Source organism: Camelus ferus, chromosome 18, assembly GCF_009834535.1.
Source record: "Camelus ferus isolate YT-003-E chromosome 18, BCGSAC_Cfer_1.0, whole genome shotgun sequence".
Lineage (NCBI taxonomy): Eukaryota > Metazoa > Chordata > Mammalia > Artiodactyla > Camelidae > Camelus > Camelus ferus.
This window is the reverse complement of record NC_045713.1, coordinates 30,987,192-31,014,778: the sequence shown is the minus strand read 5'-3', so window position 1 is coordinate 31,014,778 and position 27,587 is coordinate 30,987,192. Positions and strand designations below refer to the sequence as shown.

Here is a 27,587-nt window from a genome sequence, read left to right as displayed (position 1 = left end):
AATAGGCTGAAAGTTATCTGCTTCAGATTTTGGTGAAAGGGTTACAAATTTTAGAACTGCCCAGCCTTGTTTACAAAATTTAACTGTTTCACAGTAAGTGTGTTCAACTAGTTTTAAGTATACTGATAAGGATTTCTGCTTTTGACTAGATTCAGTAGGAGTGTAGATTCCAACTACTCTTCGTTTTTTATCTTTCTATCCCGGACATTTCCTGGATCTCAGTATTAATTTGAACCTCACCAAAACTTTGAAAACTTGCTTTACTTCCTGAGGTAAATTCCAAATACTTATGGGTAAGTCAAGTCTGTTCACATACAGGAAGGCAGTGGGGACAGGCAAGTAGTAAATGAAATGAATCTCAGCTAAGTCTATGCAGTTCATCTTGGACTGTGAAGTTAACAGGCCAGGGCGAGCCTGCTTGTTGTGATTTACAATGGCTGGCATGGTATCACAAATCCTCAGAGCACCATTGGGAGGCTGTCTCCCTGAAGACAGAAGGTTCACTCGCACAGTGGGTCTACACTGAACGATGGGATAAAGATCTCATGTGTAGGTCTCATCTACCCATTTTGATGGAAGTTCTTCACAGGTAGGCACTATCATTATGATGACTATGAAACAGCTAAAGCATATAAAAGCTACACAGTATTTCAACAGAGAATTTTAGGTTAAAATGAATCTTACATGAGTCATGACGAATAACGAAACCACCCCATTTCTGTTTTATGAGTTTTCACATTTGCTTTAAAAGTAGCATACCTTGAATTATTGAAAAAAAAAATAGGTCCCATCCCCTAAGTAGATTTTCACTTATATGTAGAAGGTGAAAGATTGGACTGTAAAGTACCAGAGTTTGTAAGAAAGAAGCCCAAACTGGGCCTTGCAGTTTCTGAGGTAGAATCCTCCCCAGACAGGAGAATCTGAGAATCCTCCTCAGATCCTGAAGTCCTTCATCAGGCCATCTCAGCCAAGCTCAGCTTTCTTCTCCCACCAATCAGGACTTGCAAAACATACACAAATGACTAGCGCAGAGTCGATGCTAAGTATTAATGGATTATAAGCCTGATTTTCCCTTCAAACCATGAATGTAGCAGAAATCCACCTCTCTTCCAGCTTGATAGTTCAGATCCTCAGGGCTTCTCCCCTCACTGAAGCAGCTCTAAAGGTTCCATATCCTTCAGAAAGTCTTCCTTACTTCAACAGACGAGCATTCCCTTTAAGCCTGTCGTCTCTAAATGCAATGGGCTTTGCATCTCCTACTGACTCAAAACTCCACAAAATACATTTGCTACACCGGTATTTATTCAACGACTTTCTATATTTAGTCACCATTTAAATCACTGCTAAACTCTTCATGTCTTATTTGCATCACAGTTCTTCATCTTGGATTGTGAAGTCAACAGGCCAGGGCGAGCCTGTTCGCTATGATTTACAATGACTGGCATGGTATCACAATCAAAGAGCTTGTGGAGAAAGAGGATGAGAATGGAGATGAGGGTCCTGAGGAAGGGTCCAGACAGGCTGCCCAACCCATGGAACCTGAGGCCTGAATAAGGCCTGGGATCTGCTCTCCCCTCTGCCCTGGAGGGTCCATCTATGGTGATTCTAAGGCACAGTGGTAAAGGACATGATTGGCCCACCAAGTGTGGTCCTCTGGTCCAGAGGCAGCCCCTTGCCTAGGGAACAGTGCAACAAGCATTCCATTTAGAAGATCGACCCGAACATATGCAAGCAGCATTCGCTAATGGAAGTGGAGACTAGGTCTTTCTTGGAAGAGAGGGCTCCAGAAGACACTCTCTGCCCCAAGACCAACCAGGTCCCTTGAAGGTCCCTGAGAACAGCAGCCTGGGAGCAACCAAGACTTTCAAAGGCTGACAAGGCACAGAGTGGATGAATGAAAAGATAATAATAAATGGAAAAAAACAACAACTTTGGCTTATAAAACCTCCAACCTGAGGCAGGGACAGTGTCCACCGACATGCAAAACCAGATATGATTACAGCAGGTGGTTACCAGAAATGCTTTAGCATTTCCCACCTGCTCACTTCCCAAGCCCTGCTCTACCCTCCCCCTCGGCCCCCCAGCAACACACACACGCACACACACAGTATCTGCAGAGCGAGTCAGGGGCTGGCATCCAGAGCCTGACGTCAGGATAGAGCTCTTGGCACTCTGCACTAAATCACTGTGCTCAGTCCTACCTACACAGCAAAAGTAACACTGGCCTAAGCTTGGGTGGCAGGGTCTGTCCTGCGGAGTTAGGCTGCACCCAAGACTGCCAGGTCTGGGAAGTCTTTCACTTCTCCTACTTCGCTGAAAGGCTGTCCGCCCTGGTTGAATGTCAGCTTATACCGTAACCGGATGGGTTCCTGGGCAAAGATGAAAGATGCTGAGTTAGTGGGGAGTGACACAGAGACCCACAGTCAAAGCCCTGACCCACCCAACAGTAACCCAGCAACAGGGTATGTCTGTAAACTCCACGCAGGCAAGGGCTTCGAGCTGTATGGCAGGAGCACCCTGGCCTAGACCCCCCCAGGACTACAAACACAAAGGGGGCCAGGCATGCATCTCTGAAGTCCTCCCACACTGTTGCAGTCCTGGGGCAGAAACCAGCTAATAAGGAAGAGACTGGCCTCACCCTTCCAGAAGGTTCCATGATATTAGGGAGAGTGTGTACCACTCCCTTGGTTCCCAGCTATGACAACGTCACAGATCTTTCAATAAGCCCCAAAGTGGACTTCAGTGAGGGTAGTCCACCACCAGCCCAACCAAAGCAGAGGCAGAGACTTCTTTTAAATTCTTTTAGCAATTTTTTGTTTTGTTGTTTCGGGGGTTGAGGGGAAGTAATCAGGTTTATTAATTAGGTTTATTTCTTAACGGAGGTACTGGGGATTGAACCCAGAACCTCCTATGTGCTAAGCATGAGCTCCACCCTCTCCACCAAGGTGGAGACTTCAGGGCAAGACCTCAATATACCTCTCCCCACCCATCAAGCTGCCTCCCTAGAGACCGGGGCCCCTGTCTCCCTGCTATCATAGATACCAGGACATACTTTGTGTGGATTGTCGAGCAGCAGCATCTGAGAGATCACAGCTGGAGGCATCAAAGGACTGAAAGCAGGAAGCTTGGAGCTGGACGCTGGCTGCAGCTTCACTCTCATTGACTGTCGGGGGAAAAACCCAACATATAACGCATTCCTAACAAACGGCAGCTTCAGTGAGGGAGACCAGGGGACCAGGAGAGCTGGGCCGCCACCCCAGCAACTGATGACAGAACCCAGAAGACCCTTCCCTCTATACACGGACGTATCTAAGTTGTGTGGTCAGTGGCTGGCTTCTGAGAGGCAGCACGAAGAGTGAGGGCACATCTTGGGCTGAATTCTAACTCTGCCTCTTACTAGCTCTGTGATCCTGGGCAAAGTGTTTAACCTTTCTGAACCTTGGACAGATAATTTATAAGACAGAGGTAATAATATTACATACCCTACAAAACCACCATGGAGTATTAGAAGATATACAGTTTGTTTTTGTCTGCCTTGCATGCTTTCTTCAGGACATGCCCCTTCCCCATTTTTTTTGTGATTCTTGGATGGCTGTTAATTACTGGAGATCTACTTCCCTTGAAAAAGGGAAATAATATCCCACTTGGCCGCAGTACCTCATGTCCCTTAAAATACAAGTTACTGGCCCAAGGTTTGCAAGTAACACCAACAAGGCCAATCCCAGCCCCCTCCTGGGTATCAGCATGCACGCCTCAGGCCAGGGGAGCTTCTTTTTGAGACAAAAGGGTTAAGGACCATGTAACTCAGGAGATGCTAGTAGCCATTTCCCTGCTTGTGGAGTCTGTCAGAGAACAGTTCCAAGAAGGAAAAGCAAAGTCCAAAGAGATGGAAAGTGACAGATTCTAAAGGAATTATTTAAGAACCTATCCGGAATCCAGCCACATCTGAAGTCAGACATTCAAGAAGCCCCAGGTAAATGAGCTGACAAGATTCCCCCTTTATCAGAAACTACTCTGAGTGAAGATGCTGACCTTACACCTCATCAGTAATGTCCCAGCCATGGACCTGGTGCTGAAAAATGACAATCTTTATGGAAACGTTCAAAGGAGCTGGTCAGCAGCGGCCTCACCTTTGGCACAGCCACTTGAAACATGATGTCCCACACAGGCTGGGTGGCAGTGCTCATCATGGTCAGCAGTAACACCTGCACCTCTGGGTGGCCAGGGGCCCCAGTCTGGGAAAAGTGGAGCAGGATTCTGAACCCGTTCCGGTCATACACGATAATAGGAGGCAGGCTGCCTGGCAGAGAGGGATGCAACCAAAGGATTAGTGCCGCTACAAACTCCCCAGACAGCCGTGCTTGAAAGAGACGTGCACATGTCACCCGTGCTGCGGCTTCTCCGGTCACAGCAGCGCTTGGACTTAACCCTTCTGCACCACCACAACCCGAGTCCTCATTATCTCTGCTTGGACCCCTATGACGTTCCAAACCCATCTCTCCCCACCACCATCCAACCATCCTACTATACTGCCAGTTTTAAAAAATTTTTTGAGGAATAAATGATTATGATTAAAATAATGTATGAATACTACAGAAAATATAGGCTGCCATAAAGAATGAAATAAAAAACACCCTTAATTCTACCCAGAAACAAGCACTGCTAACATCCGGGCCTACATCCTTCTGGTCCCTTTCGTATGACTACACACACATACACATCTCTTACTTATAAAACTGTAAAGACAGCAGAGCTCTTCAAGTTAACAGGTTTTGGAAATACTAAAAGGATTGTTCTAATTTAGCTAAGAAATGATTCTAAAGTTAATTCTGGGGGGAAAAAAATACTTGAGACTAACCATTAAAAGAGGAGGGGGAGTAGGGCTATTTGCATTAACAAATACTCATATGTACAAACTGCAGTTCAAGCAAAGCATACAGAACAGACCCAAATGAGAATTTAACATGCTAAGAGCACATAGTTCAAAATCAGTGGCTGCTTTAATAAATGGCAGACAACTGGCTAATCATCTGGAAAAAATGTTAATGAAGATCCTTATCTCATGACAAACATCACTTATCAAAATGCACTATATTAGAAAAATATAGTTTAAAAACAAAAATCTCAAAGATTTAAAAGACTGAAAAGACTCATGAGGTATGGTAGTAAGTGTATGGGGAAAGGGGCAATCTTGCTAGGAGGGAACTTGGTAATGAAGGTCAACATTTTAAATGTCTACACTCAGTATCTCCACTTTTAAGTATATATCCAAATGAAATAATCAGGAAAGTTTAAAAAGTGGGTCTCCAGTTTTTGCAGTGGGATGTTCACTGTAACACACGCAGTAAACAGCTGGAAACAAATTATCCTTCAGAAAGGAACTGAATAAATGAATTACAGTACATCTGTTAGTGCTACAAGTATGGATCCAAGAAAAATCAAGGCTTTGAAAAGTACTTAAGAGCATGAAACACTGCTATGGCTTATAACAGTAAATAAAGCAGGATATGAAATCGTCTATATATGCTACAGTGCCAATTTATTAAGTATATGTATGTATGTATATACATAGATAAGACAGGAAAATAAGACATTAACAGAACTTCCATCTCTAGACGGTTATGGTACAGATGATTTTTAGTTTTCTGCTCTATCTTTTTGGAAACAATACTGAACAATTTTTGCTTTTAATTTTGTTTTGTGATAACTTCAAATTTATAAAAAGTTACAAAAACACAAAGAATTCCAATATGCCCTTCAGCCAGCTTCATCAAATGTTAACACTTTACATAACCACAATACAATGATCAAAACCAGGAAATTAACACTGAACACGTATTATGTTTAAATAAAAAAATAAAGTAAGCGTGCAAAGGGCTCCCACTGCTTGCTGACTTTATTTCCTCTACCTGGTTCCAAGGCCCTCTGCGATCTGACCTCACCACACTGAGCCCCAGGAGGGCCCTGTGCCCAGGAAAGGGGCCAGAGGCCCTAGACCCGAAGGCCCCAGTTGTTTCCTGCTCACGTGCCAGCGCGCTGACCACAGGCAGTCACCTGGCTTAGCTGGGCTTTTACTTTCCTTTCCTTTGTAAGGGAGGTTAGCATCCACTTTTCCTGCTTTAATGAGGATCGCCAGAGGAAGAGGATCGCCAGCCAAACTCTTCCTCTCCTTCTAGTTACATCTTTGAGTTATTTCATCACACTGAACATTCCTTCCTGAATTCCAAATGAATGAGCATCATGTCCCTGAGTGGACTCAAGCCCTCTAATTAAATTCTACCTGCCAATAACTTTCAGTGTCAACCTAAAGACAGAGAAAACTAAGAAAAATATTAGCTAGGAGACCACGAAGCCATCCACCTTATCCTCTCCCCCAGGCAGCCTCTCTCCACCACTCATCTTCACCAGGTTAAGAGCCACTCCTACCAATCCAGCGTGGATAAAGCTGGGTGTCTAATGGGGGGGGGGGGTGAAACTGTACTTACTGGGCTTAACGGACTCCAAAGGGACAAACACTTGAGCCAGAGGTGTGTTCTGGGAAGACGGGGAAGAAGTCGATGGGCCAGCCTCCCAGGACCAACCTGGAGAGGACTTAGTACCTGGTGGCACTTCCTTGGGGATACTTTTCTGTGGAATATAATTCCTGCAAAGAAATAATAAATATTAAGACTGGCAAAAATTGTAGAGAATCCTAGGAATCTGTGATTCGGCTTTCTGAAGAACAAGGGGGAAAAATAAATATATATGCATGTGTATGTGGGTTTATATACATATTTAAGGGTATATGACTTTAGACAAGTTATCTAACCTATGCCTCAGTTTTCTTATCTGTAAAGTGGGGATAGTTTAGTGTCTACTTGATAGGGTTGTCATAAGAAAAATGAGAAAGTGTATGAAAAGCACTGAGTGGAATGTGTGCACATGATAAGGACCCAATAACCTAATTAACACTGTACTCGTCAGGCAGTCCCTGACAAGCTCAGGCAGGTCAAGCTTCCCATACAGAGTGACATAAGCTAGCAAGGTGACAGCACAAATTACACTGACCACTTCATTCATACTTCTTCATGATCTTGTCCATTTGGGATGCAAATCAAAACATTTTTGGAAAACTAAAGTCCAGACAGAAGTTAACTGACCAAAATTAGAACTACTGGCCCCCTGTGGAGCAGTTAGAAAGAGTAAACTAGGAAGCCAGCCCCTATGGGTACAAACAGGAATGACCTCCCAGCATATCACATCCCCAGAGCCCTGCGATCTCCGTCAGGGGCGCAGACTCTCAGGCTGTTTGGGGGAAGGCAAGATGCTCCAGCCTTGCCAGAGGCAAAGGGACAGGATCTATGAGAGTGTATTTATATTCATAGTATACATCTGTATTACAGAAACACTCCAAGTGCCTCCGAACGGGAAGCTATGTAAATACCCACAAGAAGAAAATGATTAAAGATATATTATGCATATAACGTATATGAACTATTATAAACTATTATAACGAGGTAAATCTATACAAACTAGTATAAAAATGTGTCAAAGATATGTGATATTAAAGAACCACCCTGGGGTAGAGGGTGTGCCTAGAATGCACAACGTCCTGGGTTCAATCCCTGGTACCTCCCTTAAAAATAAATAAATAAATAAATAAATAAATAAATAAATAAATAAATATCTAATTACCTTCCCCCTGCCAAATAAACCAAATAAATTAAAAAATAATAAATAAATTTTTTTTAAAAAGAACCACCCTGGAGTACAGTTTGGAAATTCTAATCTCATTTGTGTAAAAATAAGCCACAATAACATATTACTACATGCATACGGAAAAAGCAAACAAGGAACATTCAAAACTGTCTTTTAGGAGTGATATTTGGGCCTTTCTATATTATCTATTTCTCTAGTGATCTAATTTTGCTTTACTTCAAATTACATCAAAATCAGGAAAGCAAAAACCCACGTATAAGGACCAAAAACATCACCAGCACTCACTGCTATCACTCCTTAACTAAACCCCTTTAAGGAGGTCCTGGCCAAAGCATGTATTTTCCTGACTTAGGATGGGGAGTAAAAGGCACGGCGCACACTGAGCAGAAAGCAAGCAGCCCGTCCAGGGAGAGCGGTACCCAGGGCCCTTCTGCCTGGGCCCCGCACAGCAATTGTGAACTGCACACATTGGCGGCCCCCTCCACGCTCCTTGCCCACCAGACTCACAGACGTCCTGGAGATGGCTGTGGGGAGAGGAGATCCAGCAAGTTCCTTTCTGCAGAAGGGCTCTGAACACCTCCACCTGGCAGTGTGCTGGCAGTGGGATTCCTCTCTTCCTGACAGCAGTTCTGAGCAGCAACCTGTCAAACCAGGAATGGCTAAAGTAAGGCCAGAGTATGAATGACTAGGAGCCGTGGTGACACCGGGCACAGATCTCCTGACCCTAAAGCCGCTGCAGCCCAGCCCGCTACTCCATTTCCTGGGGTGGGAGGAGAAAGAGCAAGAGAACAGGACTCCTGAGCAGAACTTTAGTAAGGAGGACTCTGGATGCGACGGAAGAGGGCAGGGATAGAAGGAGAGCAAAAAGACATCTCCCTCCAGGGGTTCAAGCCAGACAGTACAGCTGAGGGAGAGGCTTCAGACCTCCAAGTCTACGAGTGCCCGGCCATGCTGGAGCCCCCCTCCCCACCCAGGCAGCACTGCCCTCTCCTCTCCCGCCCCGAGGAAGGGCCTCCTTACCTTGCTGGTAACTGGGGCATCACTGATTCCTGCAAGAAAGGGACAGGAGCACGTCAGTAACTCTACCTGATACAAAACTGGAGATCAATACCATGCCCATCCTTTCTAGAACATTTAGAAAGCCTAGACAAAACAAACTACCCAAACTCACTCAACTCATTCATGGTAAATCTGAGCCTAAGTGCAAGGAGGACCTCTCCGAACTTCCTGGTGGACCCAATTCCTTCTAAAAACAGGCATGCCCTCCCCCAGGGGAGCCAGCTCACACACTCTCCCTGGCTGTGCCTGCTCCCCAAACACTCGCCCTCACCTAAGGCTGCCAGGTCTTGATGCAGTAACGAGGGCACCGGAGTCCCAGCCTGCTCAGATCCACCGTCCACCTCCAAGTCAATCAGGGGGCAGTTCTTCACGCAGCCCGTTGGATTTTGAAAGACTAGAAACAGACAGTTAGCAAAGCCAGTCAATCAGAATAAGGGAAAAGTCTCCACTCAAAGGCTGTCAGTTTCCCTCAGGCCTCCTCCCCATCAAAACACATCACATCGCCCCTCCCTTCATAAACACCTTCCACCTCAGCTGCCTAGCCTGACTCACTGCCTTGAGTGGCCTCTGAAATACAAGGTAGTCAGAGGGGCTGCCTTCCCACCCCAGCAGTCACAGAATCCTCCGGAGGTCTGTTCACCCTGCAGCAGCAGAGCTGACTGCTCCTGCTCAGAGGCTTTTTGAGGTTTCTGACCATAGCTGATCAGTGCAGGATAGAAACATGGGTCCCTAGCTCCAGCCTTGGTTCAGCAGTCCAAGAATCTGCACTGTAACCAGTATTCCAGATGATTCTGATTTAGCTAGCCTGGCAATGGGAACCTCTGAAGAATATCACTGTTTTTGTGTCTAGCTCCCATAAGTAAGCACTCCAGAGAGAAGAAATCCAAACCTGGTCACAATACAGCCACCTGCTTCTGCGTGTAGCCAAAGCCAGGGTCCAGCCTGGCAGTCAGGCCACAGTGGCACATGGGACAGAGGCTGCCTAGATGAGACCAATTCCCGTAAGAAAGGGAAAAGAGGGCACGCTCTCTCATTTCTACACCATAACTCCGAATGCTCTGAGGATCCACTTTCTTCCTGGGATCTGCAGGCTACCCCATGGCAGAGGGCGGGGAGAGGCTCTCTGCACATACCTCTGGAGACAGGTATGTCTCCCACGGAGCTGATCACTGTGTTCCCAAAGATGACACGGCCCTCCATCACCTGTTTGTACAGCAGAACTCCCTGGGTGAGGAGGTCATTTGCCTGGAGAATCTCCGCTGAAGGAAGAGAGGACAATCAGAACCCCCTGGTTTAGCTACCAACAATCTCAGTCTCTGAGCCATTCCACAGAGTGGCTGTCACGGCTCTCCCAGCTAGAGTACACCCATGCCTCCTGCTCCCAGATCGTGGGATCAGGCCCCGAGCAGGCCCAGCCACTCAATCCCTGAAGCCCAGCATTTTTCTTCTCAGGATGTAGAAGGGACCAAATTTTTTCGCTTTCTTTCCCTATACTGTCCAATGTGATGGCCAACACTTGAAATATGGCTCTTTCAACTGAGGAACTAAAACTTTAATTTTTAAATTAAAACAAAAACTTAAAGCTATTTTGTCAATGTGGGTACTAATATCAAAAGAAATTTTTGGTGCTTTACTCAGTTATTGGAAAACTTTAAGTGTGTAGGTAACAACCTGGTACATAAATCTACTTTTTCACCTGTAAATTTTATAAAATCTAAATGTAGGTCAAGTATTTCTGATGAAAATTTGACGTCCAAATTGCAATGTCCTGTAAGTATAAAATACACAGTGGATTTCAAAAATGTCAAGAGTATCTCACAGTCTGGTTTACCTGCAAAAAAAAATCTCTCCTAGGAGAGAGAGAGAGAGAAGAGCAACAGAGCCAGGGGCCATGTGTAACACCGCAGGCCCCAGTGCCAGAAGAGGACTTCAAGACTGATCAACCATTCATTTCCTGTCAATTTTTAAACTGGATGGGAATTGCAAATTGAATACACAGGGTTGAATTCACCTGGCAAAGTGATCCGGCATGTGCAAGTTGCTTAAAAATTTAAATTCGATCACCTCTGACCTCAAGAATGGGTTTAGACAGTAATTAGATCACACACACACCCACACACAACCCAGAAAACCAGATACCAAGGGCCTCTTAACATCACCTATGCAGTATTCTTGCTCCCATCACAGCCCCCAATGGGACTTCAATCTGAATGTGTAAGAAATCAGGAATTTCAGAAATATCATGAACAGAGAAACATTAAATACCATGGGAAATGCCATCAGAAAATTGAGACCAAGAAAAACTCCAGCAAGCCAAAGGACATGTTCTTCATGCACGAAATAAAGAACGAAGGGGTGGGGGGTGGGGGTGTTATCCACCAAAAGAGACTTAAATATCAACCAATAACAAAGCAGGGTTTTTTTCTTTCTCAGTTCTGATTTAGAACAAACTTAAAAAAAAAAAAGAAAGGAAAAAAGAGGGTTAGGGTCAGAAAGAAATGCTCAGGGAAACGTGAATGCTGATAGATTACTTTGAAATGTTTGGAATTTGCTTAAAAACAGAACTGGGGTCAGGGGGAGTACAAAGGGACCGAGCAGTACAGGTAAAACAGGAGCAAAAGCCCGGCCATGGGTTGGTAATGATTAACAAAAGGTGAAGAGTACACGGGAATGGAAGAATTAACCCTTTTACGTCTTTTAGACTTAACACAATACAAGTTTGAAATGTTTCAGTCCCTGTGTACAGCATTACAGTTCTCCACTGGTCCCTTCCACACAACAGCCACCTCACTAACCACCCCCAGCCCAGCCCCCGAGGCCACTGAGGGTGTGAAACCTCCCCCATGTGCCCCTCACTGCTGTTAGACCTGCAGTGCTATCTTCTTTCTTCCACCCCCTTCACACCCAATCCACACAGTAAATTTCCACCCTTCGTGTGCTTTCAGACCTGCTGATTTCTTGTTCAAGCCTAGACTCCTCTGAAGTCAGAAGAATCAACTCAGGTCACGACCTCCCCAAGCCCAACCACCACACAGCCCAGAGGCCACGGCCTGGCTTCCGGCGCAGCAGCACAGCAGGAAGTGCATCTGTCCCGCGCCCTGGGTGCCGGCCACACGTGGGGACCAAGGCCCTCACCCAGCGCGTCGTCGTCGTCGGTGGTGTCGCTCGCCAGCCGGAACAGGGTGGGCCGCAGCTTCTCACACCTCTCGTACACGACCTAGAAAACAGAGCTTGCTCGCCACACACCTGGCCCCACGGCGAGGCCCTGGGTGTGATGCGGCGGAGTCCGGGCAGTCTGCCCCCAGTTCATGATGCAGGTGTTTGTCTCAGGAGTATGGGCTACAGTTAACCATTTTTTAAAAGTATTTTAAAAAGGTGACAAGACCTTGGTTCAGAAAAGAATCGAAAGTCTCAGTGTGTACAGCACTCTCTCTTCAAGTTCTCTTTTCCGCGAGCCCACGGCCGCAGAACAGCTTTTAACAATGCGATGACCCTGCAGTGACTGCCCTGGCTTTAAAACTAACATCCAGTCTTGCCATCCAGCTCCTGTCGACGCCAGTAGTCCCTTTACAGCAACTCTCCCGCGAGCCCCACCACGGGTTCTCCCGGAACTAAATCTCACTCTCCTCAGAAACAGCCGGGAAATCTCCTCCTCTTCCCAGGGAGTGCACCCCCGGACAACTTCACCCTCCACATACCGTTAAGGCAGACAGACAGCTTCTGTATTTAGGCTTCCTTCCTTGCAGGGAAGCTCAACTAACTAACTGCAGGCCTCCCTCTGCCTGCAGCCCCCTCTCCCAGGGCTGGTGAAGGGACGTATCTGATTGGTGAGTCTAGGAGAGGACGCCCCTTCCTCCTGCTTTGCTCTTGAGAGCTAACTGCCTATACAGAAGCCGCATTTGGCTTGGCTCCTACCTGCCAGTGCTTATTTGCCGCATTTTCCAAAGTCAGCTCCATGCATTATAAAGACGGAGTTTTGTTTCTTGCCTCTCCGGTCTCGTAGCTGGTTATCATGCGGGCGAGGGCTGGGGGGAGGCTGTGCTGTGTAAAAGCCCAACAAGCTGACCGACCTCCCTGAGGGGCTCTGGGGCAAGCCCACCCCGGGCACGAGCTTCGGCGTGTCTGCCTGGCCCGAGCCCGCCCGCCCTGCGGAGTGCTGCCCCCCAGCCACAGAAGGCCAGCAGGAGCTTCTCTAACCACCCAACCGAAGTCACAGCTGACTGCGCTGTAGATACGTGAGCCAAGCTGGCCGGACAGACTTCCCTCTCGGGAACTGGGTAAGACACCAGTTCCTTTGTGAAACGGAAGAACAGGTAAACTAAGGAGCCACGTGAAGGCCATCTCTCCTGCGCAGAGACGCGTAAGAAGCTGGAACGCAGAGAGGCAGAGTGGGGAGGCCCAGAGAGACCAAGGAGGGCGGCCCCAGACGGCATCTCAGTGCCGCTGCCACCTGTTGCACCACGTGGTGGCGTCTTGGCTGCGGCACCAAAAGCACCAGCGACAAAAGAAAAAAGATAAACTGAACTTCAAAATAAAAAACTTTTGTTTTCAAAGACACTGTCAAGACAGTAAAAAGACAACCTACAGAAGAGGAGAAAATTGTCTGACAAGGACTTGTATCCAGAATATATAAAGAACGTTTAAAATATTCTTGTTAGATAGTGGTGACGGTTGCTTTTAGTTATATAAATTTTCAATAAATGTATTAAAAAGAAAGATCTCAAGATGTGTAAACATGGAGGAATGGGAACTCTCATACACTGCTGTTATGAAATGGTACAACCACTTTGCAAAACAGTTTGGCAGTTTCTTAAAAAGTTAACTATACACGTAGCATATGGCCCAGCAATCCCACACCTAGGCACTCACCCAAGAGAAAGGAAGGTGTACACCCACACAGAACCCAGTACACAACTGTTTACAGCAGCTCAATTCATAATCACCCGAAGATGGAAACCACTCAAATATCCATCAACAGATGAATGGATACACATACTGTGGCACATGCACTCAGCAGAGCACCACTGAGCAACAAACAGGAATAGATTCCTGATTCACATGGCACACCTGGATCTCATTATATCAAGGGGGAGAACCCAGACCAAAAGAAAAGGGAATGCTGTATCATTCCACTGTCTAAAAGTCTAGGAAATATAAACTAATCAGAACAGAAAGCACATCAGTGACTGCTTGGGGATGGGGAGATGGAGGAACAGGACGGAGGGATGACCAAGGGGAATGAGGAAGTTTAGGGGTGGGGGGTGAGGGACATGTTTACTGTTGTGATTGTGTGATGGCTTCCTGGACATACACATGTCAAAACATACCAATTACCCTGTGAAAGTGCGCATTTTCTAGTATCTCTAGTACATACCCAGTGCTGTCTGAATTGTTTGTTTTCAGGAAGAGTACCTGCAAGGCCTCCTGGTCTGGTGGGGCCTGCCCTGGCCTGCGGTACATGCTCAGCATCTCCTGCAGGACCTTCACGTGGCTCCGCACTTCCTCCACTGTGCTCAGCCTCTTGGACACCTTCTCTGATTTTTCTTGTTCCTTTTGGGAGAAAAGAAGAGCATGGGAGTGAGGGCACAGAAGACCTGGATAAAGCATGAATAAGGCAGGGACAGGCACCGCAGCACCGCACTGTGGAGAGCTCGGGGAGGCCACCACAACACTCGGCGGAATTCCTGGGACAGACAGTGCGGGGTGTGGACCTGGCCATCTGCTCCTTCGCACCACCAGCTTTAACCCCTCCGAGAAACAGACTCCCCAGCCTGGGCTCTCACACCAACACTGGTCAGTGGGACAGAAGCTGGCATTCATGAAATGCTTTGAGCTCTGGGACAGATGTCCTTAGGAAGCACACAGCACGGCTTCTGCTTCCAGTCACCATTCTGCTACCCTTCAGGGAGCCCACAGCTGTTCCCCAGTTCAGGGCTGGGTGGCCATCCCTTCTCGCAGCCAACTGGGCACCCGCCCCCTGAAGCACACACTCACATGCACTGATTCTGCAGAACCCACTGGAAAATGCCCACCTCCTTGACCAAATTCTTGATTAGCCGGTTTGCAGCCTGAAGATCCTCAGGATGGCTGCTCTTCAGAAGCCTTGTCAGAAGCTGAAAAGGAAACAAGACCAGGTGAAATTAATTCCCCCAGTGTCAAATGGCCCAGAGTGGCAGCACCCGCAGTAACAGAATTAACACTAACAGCTCGTACATTTCACACGCATTACAGCTCCCCAAATCCTCACAGCAGTAACACAGTAGTCAGTATCAGGACTACCCCCCAGAGACCACCGGTGCTCAGTGGGGCAAGGAGGTGGAGAAGTATATCCCCCAGGGGACATGGCAATGTCCTGAGATGCTTGCGGCTGTTACAATTGGGGGTGCATTGGCATCTAGTGGGTGGAGGCCAGGGACACTGTAACATCCTATCCTATGGTACACAACCGCCCCCAACAAGAAAACTACCTGGCACAAAACGCCAAGTAGTGCTGAGGTTGTCCTGGACCACATGCTGTGATGTGACAGACCCTGGCAACCTTGTCCACTTTATTCCTAGTGCTTAGCAAAATGCCTGGCACAGAGGAGTCACTCAATGTTCGCTGGATGGATGGCAGGAAAGATGGGAGATAACTGAGGCCCAGAGAATTTAAGTAGCTTAGCTGACACCAAAGTATCATTCTCAGAAGCTCATGCCACACCTCCCCCCCAGCTCCTCCCACCCTCTGCAACTGTACGGCACTGGGAGAGGAGTCCCCTGGGAAAGGCAGCCCAGAGCCTAGCACAGCTCTGCTCATTCTGCCTACAGCCAGCAGCTAGATCCAAGGGAAGGGCAGACCCATGCCGAGAGGTGCCGCTGAAGGCAGAGGGTACCAAAGGCACGGGGTACTTAATACTTGGCCTACCATAAAAAAACACCCGGACCTTATGCTACCTTACTCATTAGCACCCCCTCCAGAGGGAGCTCACAACCTACCTCCCCACACTCTCCCACACTTTGGTTCAGGGATCAAGGGACATTTCAGGAGAGTCCCTAAAAGGAGGAGCCTGGTCAGACTCCAGGTAGGCCACCAAGGTCAGGAAGAAGCACCTTACCTTTGATTTTTCTTCATCAGCATCAAAGATGGAGCTCTTGGGCCAGGGAGAAGGTGGGGGCAAGATTTTATCCACTGGAAGTTTAGGGTCTTGCTTTATGATTCCTAAAACATGCAATTCATAAAGTTATACTGACACAGGCACCCGCTGACTTCAGCAGGATCCAGTATAAAGTCCAGAAACCCCTGATTCCTGATGACCCGCCAGGAAAACACTGTCAACGACTGAAAAGGAATACATCCAGGGTATGATCAAAGCTCTGCATCCTCCCTCAGGAGAATCCACGGAACCAGCACAAAGATGGGCATGTCAGAGCCAACTACATCAGAGCAGAACCAGACCCTAAGGCTAGCGGACTATGAGCCTTACGCTATAAAACTACTGATCATTTTATGAAGATCATAACCTCCCGGGGCCCAGAAACTAGTGCAAGATCCCTGGTACTCCTAGAGGTGTTACGTGAGTGCATGTGACAGGAAGACAGTCCATCCCGAATCCAGGTCCCTCCTTCTACAGAGCCCAAGAGAAAAGGAACGTGGACTCCCAGCTTCCACACAGGACACCCCCAGGGGCCTGCAACACAGGAAGAGTAGGCTCATTCTCCACGGTCTTCCCAAAAAGAATGGGAGAGACTGGATGTTCCACTGAAACCCTTCTCTCCCCAGAAGGAAAGCCTCACTCTGCTGGGGGAAGAACAAACCCTGCTGTCCTCCGAGCAGTGGTGAGAACCTGCTGCAGCTGGACAAAAGGGACAAAAAAAAGCCTGTGCCCCGTGGGAAGGGGCAGGAACATGTCTTGGGCTCAGACCCGAGTTGGGGTGAGGCAGGGTCACACACAGGTCCCACCAAGGCCAGCGACACGGTGCCTGCCAAGATCGAGGCTTAATCAGAATAGAACCACCACCACCACCAGGCTAACGGGCACAGGGTAACAAGTTGTAACGGCCTACTGCCAGGAAAGGCAACGGGATGAGACCCCTCTGAGGTGTGGAGCAGAAGACACCCAAAGCTAAGAGTGGAGCAGATATTGAGAGAAACTCTCTAGCAAATCAGCCCTCACCCTAAACACATGCTAACACTTGTATTTGAAACCTGGTATAGTGAGGGTAACCATAGCAACAACTGTCTCAAACCCAGCTCAACTCCTGCCTACCAGAGGGAAAGGTCTGCCCACTTCCAAGGATGAAGAGTACTTGTGTCGGCCTCTAGTGCTGTGTCTGCTGGACACAAGGTCTCCAGCTTTCACCCAAAATGACAAAGCACAGAAAAGGCAAGAAGGAACCACTGTGAACGGGCAGTGCGATGTTAAGTATGGCAGCCAGACCTTGCTTCTTCAGCATCTGGTACGCATCTCGGATCTTGATGTCTTCTGGAAACCACACTGTCCAGCTGAAGAGTATTTCAATGACCCTTCCTTTCACTTTTTCTGTGGTCCAGGAGCCTAGGTACTGAAAACAAAAAGGCAAGAAAATTACAGAGCTGGAAGGGGCTTAGCAGGCTGCCCGGCCCAAACTATCACTGAAGAGATAGCTGCTTAAGGCCCAGGGAAGGGAGCTGCCGAAGGCTGGCTGAGAGCTGAGGCAAAGCCAGAGGCCAAACTATCTGGGACCCAGCCCCAGGGCTCTCTCTGGGTTTCAAGGAGCCAACCTCTAAGGCCACTAAAATTCAATCCCACCGTATACTGGCCTAGGTTACAGCTACTGGGGACATTCATTTTTTGACTGGGGTGAGTGTAGGATATAAGAAGGTATTTGGAATATAAACAAGGTGAAGTGAAAGGAATTGCTGAAATTAAAATGTTTTGAATCATTATTTCTCAAAAAATCCTTTTAAGATTAAATAGAAAGATTATGGAGATCAAAAAAAAAAAAAAAAAAAAAAAACCAACAATATATCTGATTATATCTGATCCTTGTCCCCAGTTCCTGGCACGGAAGCTCTGCTCCCCCTTCACATCCAAGACCTTGGCCTATGTATCTCTTTCATTTATATCCTTTATAACAAAGGGATGTTAGCTAAGTATAGTGCTTCCCTGTATCTGTGAATCTTTTGAGTGAGTTATGGAACCTGGAGGAGGGGCTCAGAGGAACCTGTGAACTTGTAGTTGGTCAGGAAGAAGTGCAAGCAGCTTGGGGATCCCTAAGACTCACTGGTGTCCGAAGTAGGGGTAGCACAGGTAGGACTGAGCTGTTAACCTGTGGGGTCTGTCCTAACCTTGAGTAGTTATTATCAGAAATGAATTAAATCACAGGACACACAGTTGGTAGGAGAGAATTGTTGGCAAGTGGCAAAGGAAATCTCCATTACTGTCAGTTACCTGGAAATGGTGTTGCTAAGACAGGTGCCAGGAGAAAGGGTTATGGAGGACAAGGAAAGAAGGAAACTTACAGCTACACCTGACATCTCTTGCTCTCTACCAGGAAACCTGTGCCCATCAGCTAGAGTTCCTCACCCGCCTCTAGGACACCCATCTATCAGGCCATTTTTAAAGGGAGAATCTGAAAACGCTAACAATCCAAGGGCAGGGATCAGCTGATGACTGCAACCATCATAACACACCTTGGAGGAAAGTTTTCACCTCTCAGCTCTCACAAACCTGGGACAGGCTGGCAGGTTCTGTCCATGAGCAGGCCTGCCTCTAGGCCAAGAAGGGTGACAGGAGTTTGAAGGTTGGGGGGCGCGCAGTACAGTGAGCAGGGCCAAGCCCAGGGGACGCACCTTTGGAGACAATACTTTGATGAGCTCATTCAGGAAGCGGAACTTGGCCACCTCGTTGTGGAACTTCTCTCCGCAGTGGTTCACACAAGTCTCCAGCACCTGCACAGACACAGGACCTCCAGAGAAGGGGAAAACCGTTGGCCCCAGGGTTCATCTCAAACCTGGTAAGTATCTGCTGGAACCATGGCTCAAGACTATGAGGACACTAAAGTGTGGGAGAAAAGGTGACGCTTTCAGATTAAGAAAAAAAAGTGCCTATTTGCTCTTGTAACAGATAGGTTTGTGCCCAGGAAACAGCTCAGTGGGGGTACCCTAAAATCACTCCACCTTTTAAGGAGACCCCTTGGCCAGGTGAAACTGGTCAGAGATCGCTTCCTCCTTTCTCCTCGGAGGCAGAAACTGGATTATGTAATATCCAAGAACTGTTAAACTACGGGTCACCTGCTGGCACTCAAGTGACAAGTTGGACCTGTAAATGTTTTCTTTGGTCTACACTATTATTTAACAGTTCACAGTCACCAATACTGAAAAATTCAGAGAATTCATATAAAAATCTGGATTTCTGGTTTCTCTTAAAAAACAAACACAAAAACCCAGGAAGTTCTAGCAACACTGGGCCCAAACTCAGGCCCAGCAGCAGCCAGCCCGCCCTGCACTGCAGCTGCCCTCTCTGGACTAGGCATGGGCTCTCCAGGTCTTTGGTCCCCACCCAGTGCCTCATTCATTTCTGCTACCAGTCTGGCCCGGTGGACACCTGACCTTGCCAGCTCTGGTCTAAAAAGGGCAAAAGGAAATGAAGCCTTCTTTTCCTTCTCCCAAAGCAGGCTCAACGCTACTCTCCAGTAACAGATCCAGGATGGGACAAGCCGAGGCCAGAATTCCGCCCCGCCTGTTTTTGCAAGGCCAGTGAAGGTGAACCTCTCAGAGGCTCTCCCAGCACCAAAACACTAGCCTTGGGACAAGAGAGCTTAGGCTAAGAGGCAAGCCAAACTCACCGTTAAGGCATAAAGAGCTTCCTTCTCTTGTGGAGACTGGATCTTGTGGGCCAGCAGCCAGGGCGCATGGGTTGGGCTAAGGGAAAACAAAGACACCTGGATTCTGGGCAGAGAGGACCATGCTAACCGGTCTGGCTGAGTACACTCAGTACAGTCCCTTCTCCTCCAGGGGCTTAGGTCCCAGACTGGCCACGCATGAGCCCCCAAAGGAGGCCGACTTCCCTGACCCTTCCTGCAGCCATGCTTCCAGGGCACACCATCCCTCCAGCCACCCCACCCTTACAACTCCCAGACCTGTGCGTGACCAGGTGGTGAGCAGCACAGACCCGGTCCGTCACATGGTAACTGCTCAGGCAACACCACGGCAGAAAGCGCGATCAAACTTCCTGCTCGTTTCAAAATGCTGACGAGTCAGCGCCATGGAGATGATACATCCGGATGACTGACTTGTTCCTTCAGTTCCCACCCAGATACTTTGGGAACCAAATTTAACAAAATCTTAGCCTTTTCCTGCCTTTTCTTCAGGGAGACGGCATTTAAATTATGAAGAACAAGCTGGTCCTTCGCGTTGCCAGGCACCCTGGCTATGTTCTATCCGTAACGCTCAGGTCTCCTCAGCAGTAGTGTTTCATAACACAATTTCACATTTTTAAAATAACTGCCAGTTCACAAATTGCCTATTCTGTTTAGAAAACCACATGAATTTGCTATTTCTAGAAAAATAATGTTCTCAGGAAAACATGGAGGGGGATTAAAAAAAAAGAAGGAAACGGAGCCCGGCCATGCAGAACAATACCAAGACCCGGAGGCACACAGTGTGAGTGCCCTGGAGCAGAGCCTGAGTGTGAAGCCGCCTTACCCGTTAGGGTCAGTGTTCACCTGGTCACAGAAATTCTGGATGGCTGACCAATCTTGTTCTGACATGCTTGGGTCTGTGGCTTTATCTGTCAAGGAAATAAAAAATGAAATTGAAGAAAGTATAATAAAGAAGAACATAACCGCCCTCCTCCCCAAATGACAGCCAAAGGCAATGACACCCCACCTCGAGGGGATCAGGCCAGTGGGCAGACAGCTGGAAGGGACAGGGACCTGTGCTGCTCACCACTGTCAGGCACAGTGCCTGGCCCAGGATACAGTCTCAGGGAATGTCTGCCAACCAAGTGAACAAGCAAATTGGGTAACAAGCTGTTGTCCTGAAAGGGGCTGCAGTCCCAGCGCAGGGGCTGGCCGATGTGCACTTCTTCATGCCCAGGCCATTGGCCCTGCAATGAGGATGGGCACGGGCCAGCATCTGGGGAGTTACCCATAAGTTTCTCAGCTATGAGACAGGAAGACTAGAACACACCATGAGGCTCTAGGCTCTTCCTAGTCATCCCACCATGTCCTCAAAGTAACAGCCCTAAATCCGAGCCTCTGCTTACTGAAACCCTGACCATCCCATGTGAGAAGCCTCTTCACATGTCAGTGGCTTGTCCAGTCTGGCAAGAGATCTCCTCGCCTTCACTCTTCAAGATGCCATCCCTCTCTGCCACCTTACACAAGCCCAAGGAACCCACATCCAATCATGCTAGGGTCTCCCGCACTGGAACATTCATATTTGGATGGAATCTGAGGACATGGGGCATGAAGGGTAACAGGGCATAGCCAGGGGCAAGAGATACCTGGAGAAAGAAGGGTTATCAGAAGGCCTAACTTGAGGCCAAGCTCCACTGAGGGGAGGGGCAATCCCTGACCTTCCCAAAACAGGGGTGTGTGTATCTCTCCTGGTGCTAGATGGCAGCAGCTTCCTCTCCTCCCACTGCTGCCGCCAGGAATCCCTGCCCAGCAACGAGGATGCCCATTCCACACGTCCCGCCCCAGACTGAACCAGGTCACATTCTCACAGAGGAGGTGCTAAGACTGTCTTTGACCCACTTTTTCATAACATTTCCCCTACTCCCCACTCTCCAGCCCATCCTGGTCTACCTGCCTCTCCAATGAAATATCTTACTGGTCCTGACAGAGAAGCTCTTTCAAGCTCCGCAAACATGTAATCCTTAGGGTCGTACTTCTGATATCATTCCTCTTGCCTGAATATCCACTCTCTCCTCTTAAAATCCTATCCATTTCTCAAGGCCCATCGAATTTCCATCTCCACCCAAATACCTCCTCCTACTGCTCCAGCTGCTACTATTTCTCCTTCCTCCTGATTACTCCTCGGTCAACCAGAGCTGAGATCTCCCTGACTGCAGGCACATTTCCGTCATGTAGAAGTCATATGAATCCCCACTCAACAATGAGATTCAAGAACAGGTACTCAATCACCCATCTTCCTCCCACCAACTCCATCTTAAGTGAAAAAAAGAGACAACAAAGGAGAGCGAAGGCATCAGATTATCAATTCCAACATGCCCTTCACCTTTTTCCTCCTCAAAGCTCTTTCCCTATGTTCCATCTCTCGAAATGCTGTTCACCCTTCGAGTCCCAATTCAAAAGCCATTTCTTCATGAGGACTTCTTTGATCTCTTCATCTCCCACCCCCACAAAACAGAAGGCATCTCTTCCTTCTCAAAAGGCCCACATTCTACATGCCCCACTTATATGATGGGATTTCTAGCTCCATCCCTTACTGGTTACATGTCCTTGGGCTCTCTGAGCCTGTTTTCCCAACCATAAAATATGGAAAACAGTACCTTCTTCATGGGCTAGTCATGAGATTTTTAAAAGACGGTGTCTAAATCACTTGGTATAGCAGCAAATATTAAGCAATCAATAAAGGAGAGCTAATCTTGTCATAATAGCCTCTGCCTCTTACCTTAAAAATACACAGGACTTACTACACCTGAACTTCAAGAGTTTATTCAAAACTCAAAGGCAGAGGCCACATATTCCCTACGGTACTTAGCACGATGCCTGACCCCCGGGTACAAAATAATTACTCATGAAATAAACTTAAAGCAATGATTCTCAGAGTCTGATTAAGAAGGTCTGACTCATCTAAAATAATCCTATACCATTTAAGCTTCATGAAGTTTCAGTTCACAACAACGTCAAGACTGACACCTCAAAGGCATCCGGCCTCAGTACATGGCTGGACCTGGGGAAAGGCAGGACCCCAGCTCACCAGGCAGAATCCAGCTCTTTCCCTCATCCCCTGCCACCACGCCACCAGCTTTTCCAAAGAAAGAAGAAAACCTCTATAAGGCTAATAAATGTCCTAAAACCTTAACCAAGGCCAAGTAGTAAATAGATCTATAAAGTAAGATTTTTTATTTTATAAATACATAATCTCTCTCATGAGGATTCCCTCAAGGTTTATCACAGCCTCCAAATAATAGCAATAATCGTAATAGCTGTCCCACTTTTTTTTGTTTTTTAAGAACTTACTGTGGGCCAGACACCATGCTGAGTAAACACTCAAGCATCCCTTTCCTGTAACCCTCAGAACCACTGAGGTTGGTACTATTATCTCACCACTTTACAGATGAAGAAATCTGCGCAGTAACAAAGCTAGAAAATGACAAACATTCAATCCCAGGTCTGCCTGATTCCAGGGCCCGAGAGTTTCTCATGGCTGAGTCTTCGGTTCCTTGACAAAGGCGGGGTCTCTTTGGGGAACTAGTTTCTATGACCTTCTTACCACTAAGCAAGTTATCAGCTCCCCAAGGCAGGAATGAGGTCTGTCTCACTCACCTTCCCATGCTCCAGCGCCTACAGCAGCCCGCAGCATGGCACGGCTATCTACAAATGAATGAATGATTCATCTTCTGCTCTGCAGTCTGGCCAGTTGGCTGATACACTGCTGACATCAGGAGACGGCCATTCCACTTCTGAAATTACTGGGTCTCCGAACACCTAATCCCACCCTGCCAAGCTATTTCAAGGGCCTTGAGCAGCTCCAGAGAAAATGACCCCCAGAGGACCAACAGCTGGGTCTGACCAGGCCGTGGCAGCCCTCCAGCCCTGTCTGACTCCAGTCTGCCTCAAGAAGTGGCTAGGGGCCAGAAAGGCCTGGCCAGGTAGAAACTCACTGAAGCCCTTCTCTGCTTCCCGACTATCCCAGCCCCATTGGTGCACTAAGAAAGGCTCTCCTGGGTACCAAGGCGGTCTATTTAGCTGGCATTTGGGCAGGACAAACATAGGACTACTGCCATATATTTGCTTAATAAAAGCAGTGTCTGTATGCATTTCAAGTCTGCTACAGAGTGGGAGGTATTAAGAAAACAGCTGAGACCTCCAGCTGTGAGTGCAATGGTTCATCGAAGAGTGATTAATTCAAACGCCAAATCATCTCACATCAGCTGCCAACCAACCACTAGGGAGGGTCATGCCCCAGGTGCTAGGAGCAGCCTGTGCTAGTAAGGTGAGCCCTGAAGCTGTGGGGAGGCATTCACCTTGAGGAATATTTAGAATTCAACCCTCCAGCAGTATTCACTGCCTGGGGGAATCCTTCAACAGGACCCCTACACTCAAGCAATCACTCATTTAAGCACACAGAACTGAAAGTCCCAGATCCACCTTAGGAATGTCTTTTGCTGGGCTCCAAGACAAAGAGTGAGCTCAGCCCTTGAGAAGCTCAGAGAATTTAAATAGATTGCACAAAACAATAAGTTTATACTGCAGAGCCCAGGAAACTATATTCAATATCTCATAGTAACCTATAATGAAAAATATGCAAATGAGCATATGTATATGTATGACTGAACTAGTATGCTGTACATCAGAAATTAACACAACGTTGTAAACAGACTATACCACAATAAAAAAATTTTTAATAAAGAGATTGCACAGATTGCAACCCAGACCACTCCCATCCCCAAGGGAGGGATAAAAGTGAGGCTGGAAGGAAGACAGGACATATCACCTGGGGGTGGGTCCAGGTGGAAGGAAGAAAGGCATTACCGAGCACCCAACCCTAAGTGACTGCCTCCCTAGCAGCACTACCAGAGCTAGAAACCCAGAGACCAAGAGGCCCCAATAGCACAAGACTCCCAACAACCTGCAGTGTCCACAAGGAGCTGGTTAAACAACGGAAAGCACCTCCATGCATGCAATGGGGCATGGGGAGTCTTTTCCTTAACAAGAATGAGGCAGCTCTAAATGCAGGCATGTGGAACAATGACCAAAATAAACCAAGGGAGGGTGGCTGCGGAACGCACAGAAGCTGCTACTTGTATTTTTAAAGCATGAGCTTCTGGTGAAACAGCTTCCCGATGTTCCTTTGGGGAACCACTCCTTTCCAATTTTTGGTCCAATGTTTTTTTCCTTTTTTCTTTGGTAAGCCAACATGACTTAGCTTTCTGTCACTCGCAACTAAAAAGACTAGCGATAATAATAGCTAACACTACGTGCCAGGCACTGTCCTCACTGCTTCAGAAGTATTAACTCCTTTGATCCTCACAACCCCAAGAGGGACACGTTACTATATTCCCACCCCAGAGACACAGCTGCTTTGCTTGTTGAGGCAAGATCTGTCAGTGAGCCAAGCTCAAGGTTCCTCAGGTCCCCCAGAGTGACTTCCTTCTCCATCCAGCCTAGACGCACGGTGCGTTCCTCCTTCCACTACACTCCTGTTCTTGCCATACCCCCAACCTGGACCCGGGGTCCTTCCACAGGGCCATCTCCACCCTGCCCCACCACCCACAAAGCTGGTTTAAACCACAGTTCACTCTCTCTGTTCCTATGGAGGAGATCAGGGGAAGTCACACAACCAGGAAGAAGACAAGATACATTTCTGAAGTCCACTGAGCACTCCGGGGTCTCAGGTGGAAAGGGGAGAGGTGAGCCTGCCCCTCTCCCCCAGGGCACATCTGGTAACATCTAGAGGCATTTTTGGTTCTCATGACTGGGTTGGGGGGTGTGCTATTAGTGTAGGTCCTAGCCCCACCTGAACAACTGGAAGATTCCATTTTAGGACCACAGCGGCCCCAAACAGCTAGAGCTGAAGAACCCTCCTCCTTGAGCAGCCACAGTCCCTTTTTCTCCTCCACCTGGGTCAGCTGCTAGCTGTCCTCTAACCCAGCCCATCTGACTTTTTTGCAACTCCACTGCCTCCTAGTCAACTACCTTCTGTCTCCACCATTCAATGCAAAGATATCTCATTAGTGACCCTTTAGTTGCTAAATTCAATGTTCCCCTTTACTCTTCCTCATCCTACTCTTTCAGCAGCAAAACCAGCTACCAACTACACCCTCCTTAGAGATCTGTGGCTGCCCCTACCCCTTACCATCCTGCTGCCAGTAGGCTCTGCCTTCTGTCTCCAGGCTGCTTTTCCCACTTGCTTCTTCTATGAGGCGGTTCTCCATGCTCTGGCTGCAAACCTCTGTTCTTGATGCATACAGCCTCCCTGGACAAGTTCACTGCCAATGAACTGGACACCCCAAAAGTGACCTCTAGCTCTTATCCTCTCTGGAGCCCACCAACCACCTAGAGTTTCTTTGTGCCAAAAGCACCTCAAACTCCACCATTCAACAGTCTCTTCCTTCCTAAACCAGCTCCTCACAACTGAGGCATCAGTAACCAAGTAGTTACTTGAGCCTGAAACTTGGAATCCATTCTAGATTCCTCCAGTCTCTTGCCTCTATTCTAATGCATCAAGGCTGTTAATTGTAGCAGCTAATCATTTCTACTCTCCATCCCAGTACCTCTGTCCTACTTCGGCCCCTACATACTAGCAGAAGAGCTATCTACTCTGCCTGAACTCTCCCATCCCTAACCAGTTCGGCTCTCCACATGGCTGCAGGTGATACATGGCTGCAGGTGATACTTTCTCCGGGTGTACTTGATCAGATTCCCAGGCTGAAAATTCCAGCACTCACTTCCCCCACCATGTCATAGGATAAACTCCAAACTCCTTTCTGCAGCATACAAGGCCCTTGAAGATCTTGCCCCAATTAGGTGTGCACTGTCTTTTTAGGCTTTGCACTTCAGCACTACTGACCTCCTTCTTCCCAGAATGCTCCACACTCTCCTGTCTCCAGCTTCTGCACATGCAGTTTCTTGTATCTGAAATGTTGCCTCCATTGTCCACTCAAATACTGTGTTGGCTAAGGCAATCCCCAGGTAAACAAAGCAACTCCTACCACCACACGTTAAACAAACGCGTCCCCCGGCTCCAATGTGCGTCAATTGTAACAAGGTGCTGTTATTGCCAGCTTGAACCCACTAAAAAATGTCTTTGTGAGCAAGGTCCCTGGGTTATGCGTCTCAGTTTCCCAGCGCTAGCAGAGCCCAATACAAGGAGCATATGCTTTATCCCCTTTGCATCTCAGTTCAAAAGGACAGTAACGACCCCGACCCCCAGGACTGTCGTGAAGCTTATTGGAGACAATACACTTAAGAAGTCCGGCCGGAGCCAACTAAGTACAAAAGATAAAAGAGCTTGTTTTGACATTAAAGACGGCAGCCAGAGAGAGCTTTCCCAGAGGATGCGTATCTTGCACGACTCAGTCTCCCTGGGTCTAAAGGTCTCCATCTCTAAAACAGGGTTAGTAACAGAAGCTGTCTCTCGGGGTCGAAATGAGGATTAACAGTGGCTGAAAAGCTTTTAGCACGGTGCATAAAAGCGAAGCTCAATAAACGTTACCCATTATGTTGTTAACAGTGCTTATGCACCGCGACTCGGGGCGGGGGCAGTGGGGTCCGCAGCCTCGGCGGATTCCTGGGGCTCCTCTCCAGGCCTCCCCCCGGGCGAGCCTCCCACCCGCGCCGGGCCCAGCCCCGCTACCCGAGGGCCGGCCTCTCCGCGGCCACCTGCCCGCCGGCCTGCCTCAGAAGAAAGGCCCCCGGAGGCGGGAAGGGAGGCCTCACGTGCGGCACTGCGCCCGCGCCGAGGGGCGGCCCTGGCTACTCACTGAGCCACAGCTCCAGCGCCGCCGCCGGCCCCGGGGGCCCCTCGGCCGACTCGGCCCCAGCCGGGGCCCCGGTCCCCGCCGCCCCCGCCGTCGCCGTTGCCGCCATGGGCCCACCGTCGCCGCTGAGGCCACGGCCACCCCTACCCTTTCGCCGCCGGCGTCTGGCGCGTTCCGGGCCTGCCGACGCGGCAG

At 48.2% G+C, this 27,587-nt stretch overlaps 1 protein-coding gene across 3 annotated transcripts; it reads right to left on the bottom strand.

Annotated features, from left to right (window-relative positions):
• Window positions 1-699: 699 nt before the first annotated feature.
• On the bottom strand, window positions 700-27,587 carry GGA2 (golgi associated, gamma adaptin ear containing, ARF binding protein 2). 3 transcript variants are annotated; one of them, XM_032460868.1, is made up of 17 exons: window positions 27,396-27,587; window positions 20,423-20,507; window positions 19,564-19,639; window positions 18,569-18,667; window positions 17,175-17,298; window positions 15,852-15,955; window positions 14,790-14,870; window positions 14,170-14,307; window positions 11,893-11,974; window positions 9,891-10,016; window positions 9,029-9,151; window positions 8,719-8,747; window positions 8,206-8,339; window positions 6,486-6,643; window positions 4,131-4,300; window positions 3,053-3,163; window positions 700-2,369 (listed from the first exon to the last, which is right to left on the bottom strand). In XM_032460868.1, exons 1-17 carry the CDS (start codon window positions 27,499-27,501, stop codon window positions 2,259-2,261), a joined length of 1,857 nt encoding a protein of 618 aa, XP_032316759.1. In that variant the 5' UTR covers window positions 27,502-27,587; the 3' UTR covers window positions 700-2,258. The 3 variants fall into 3 exon arrangements, with proteins under 3 accessions (XP_032316759.1, XP_014421852.1, XP_006193193.2); XM_014566366.2 differs by lacking the exon at window positions 27,396-27,587 and adding an exon at window positions 27,128-27,146; XM_006193131.3 differs by lacking the exon at window positions 27,396-27,587 and adding an exon at window positions 23,236-23,287.

Bases quoted from the DNA above. Each gene is read 5' to 3' on its own strand.
- GGA2 (XM_032460868.1), bottom strand. From the start codon at position 27,501: ATGGCGGCAACGGCGACGGCGGGGGCGGCGGGGACCGGGGCCCCGGCT. The intron at 20,508-27,395 runs GTGAGTAGCCAG...TTTCCTTGACAG, and splicing joins GGCGCTGGAGCTGTGGCTCA to ATAAAGCCACAGACCCAAGC. The intron at 8,340-8,718 runs GTAAGGAGGCCC...CTGGTTTGACAG, and splicing joins ATGCCCCAGTTACCAGCAAG to GTTGCTGCTCAGAACTGCTG.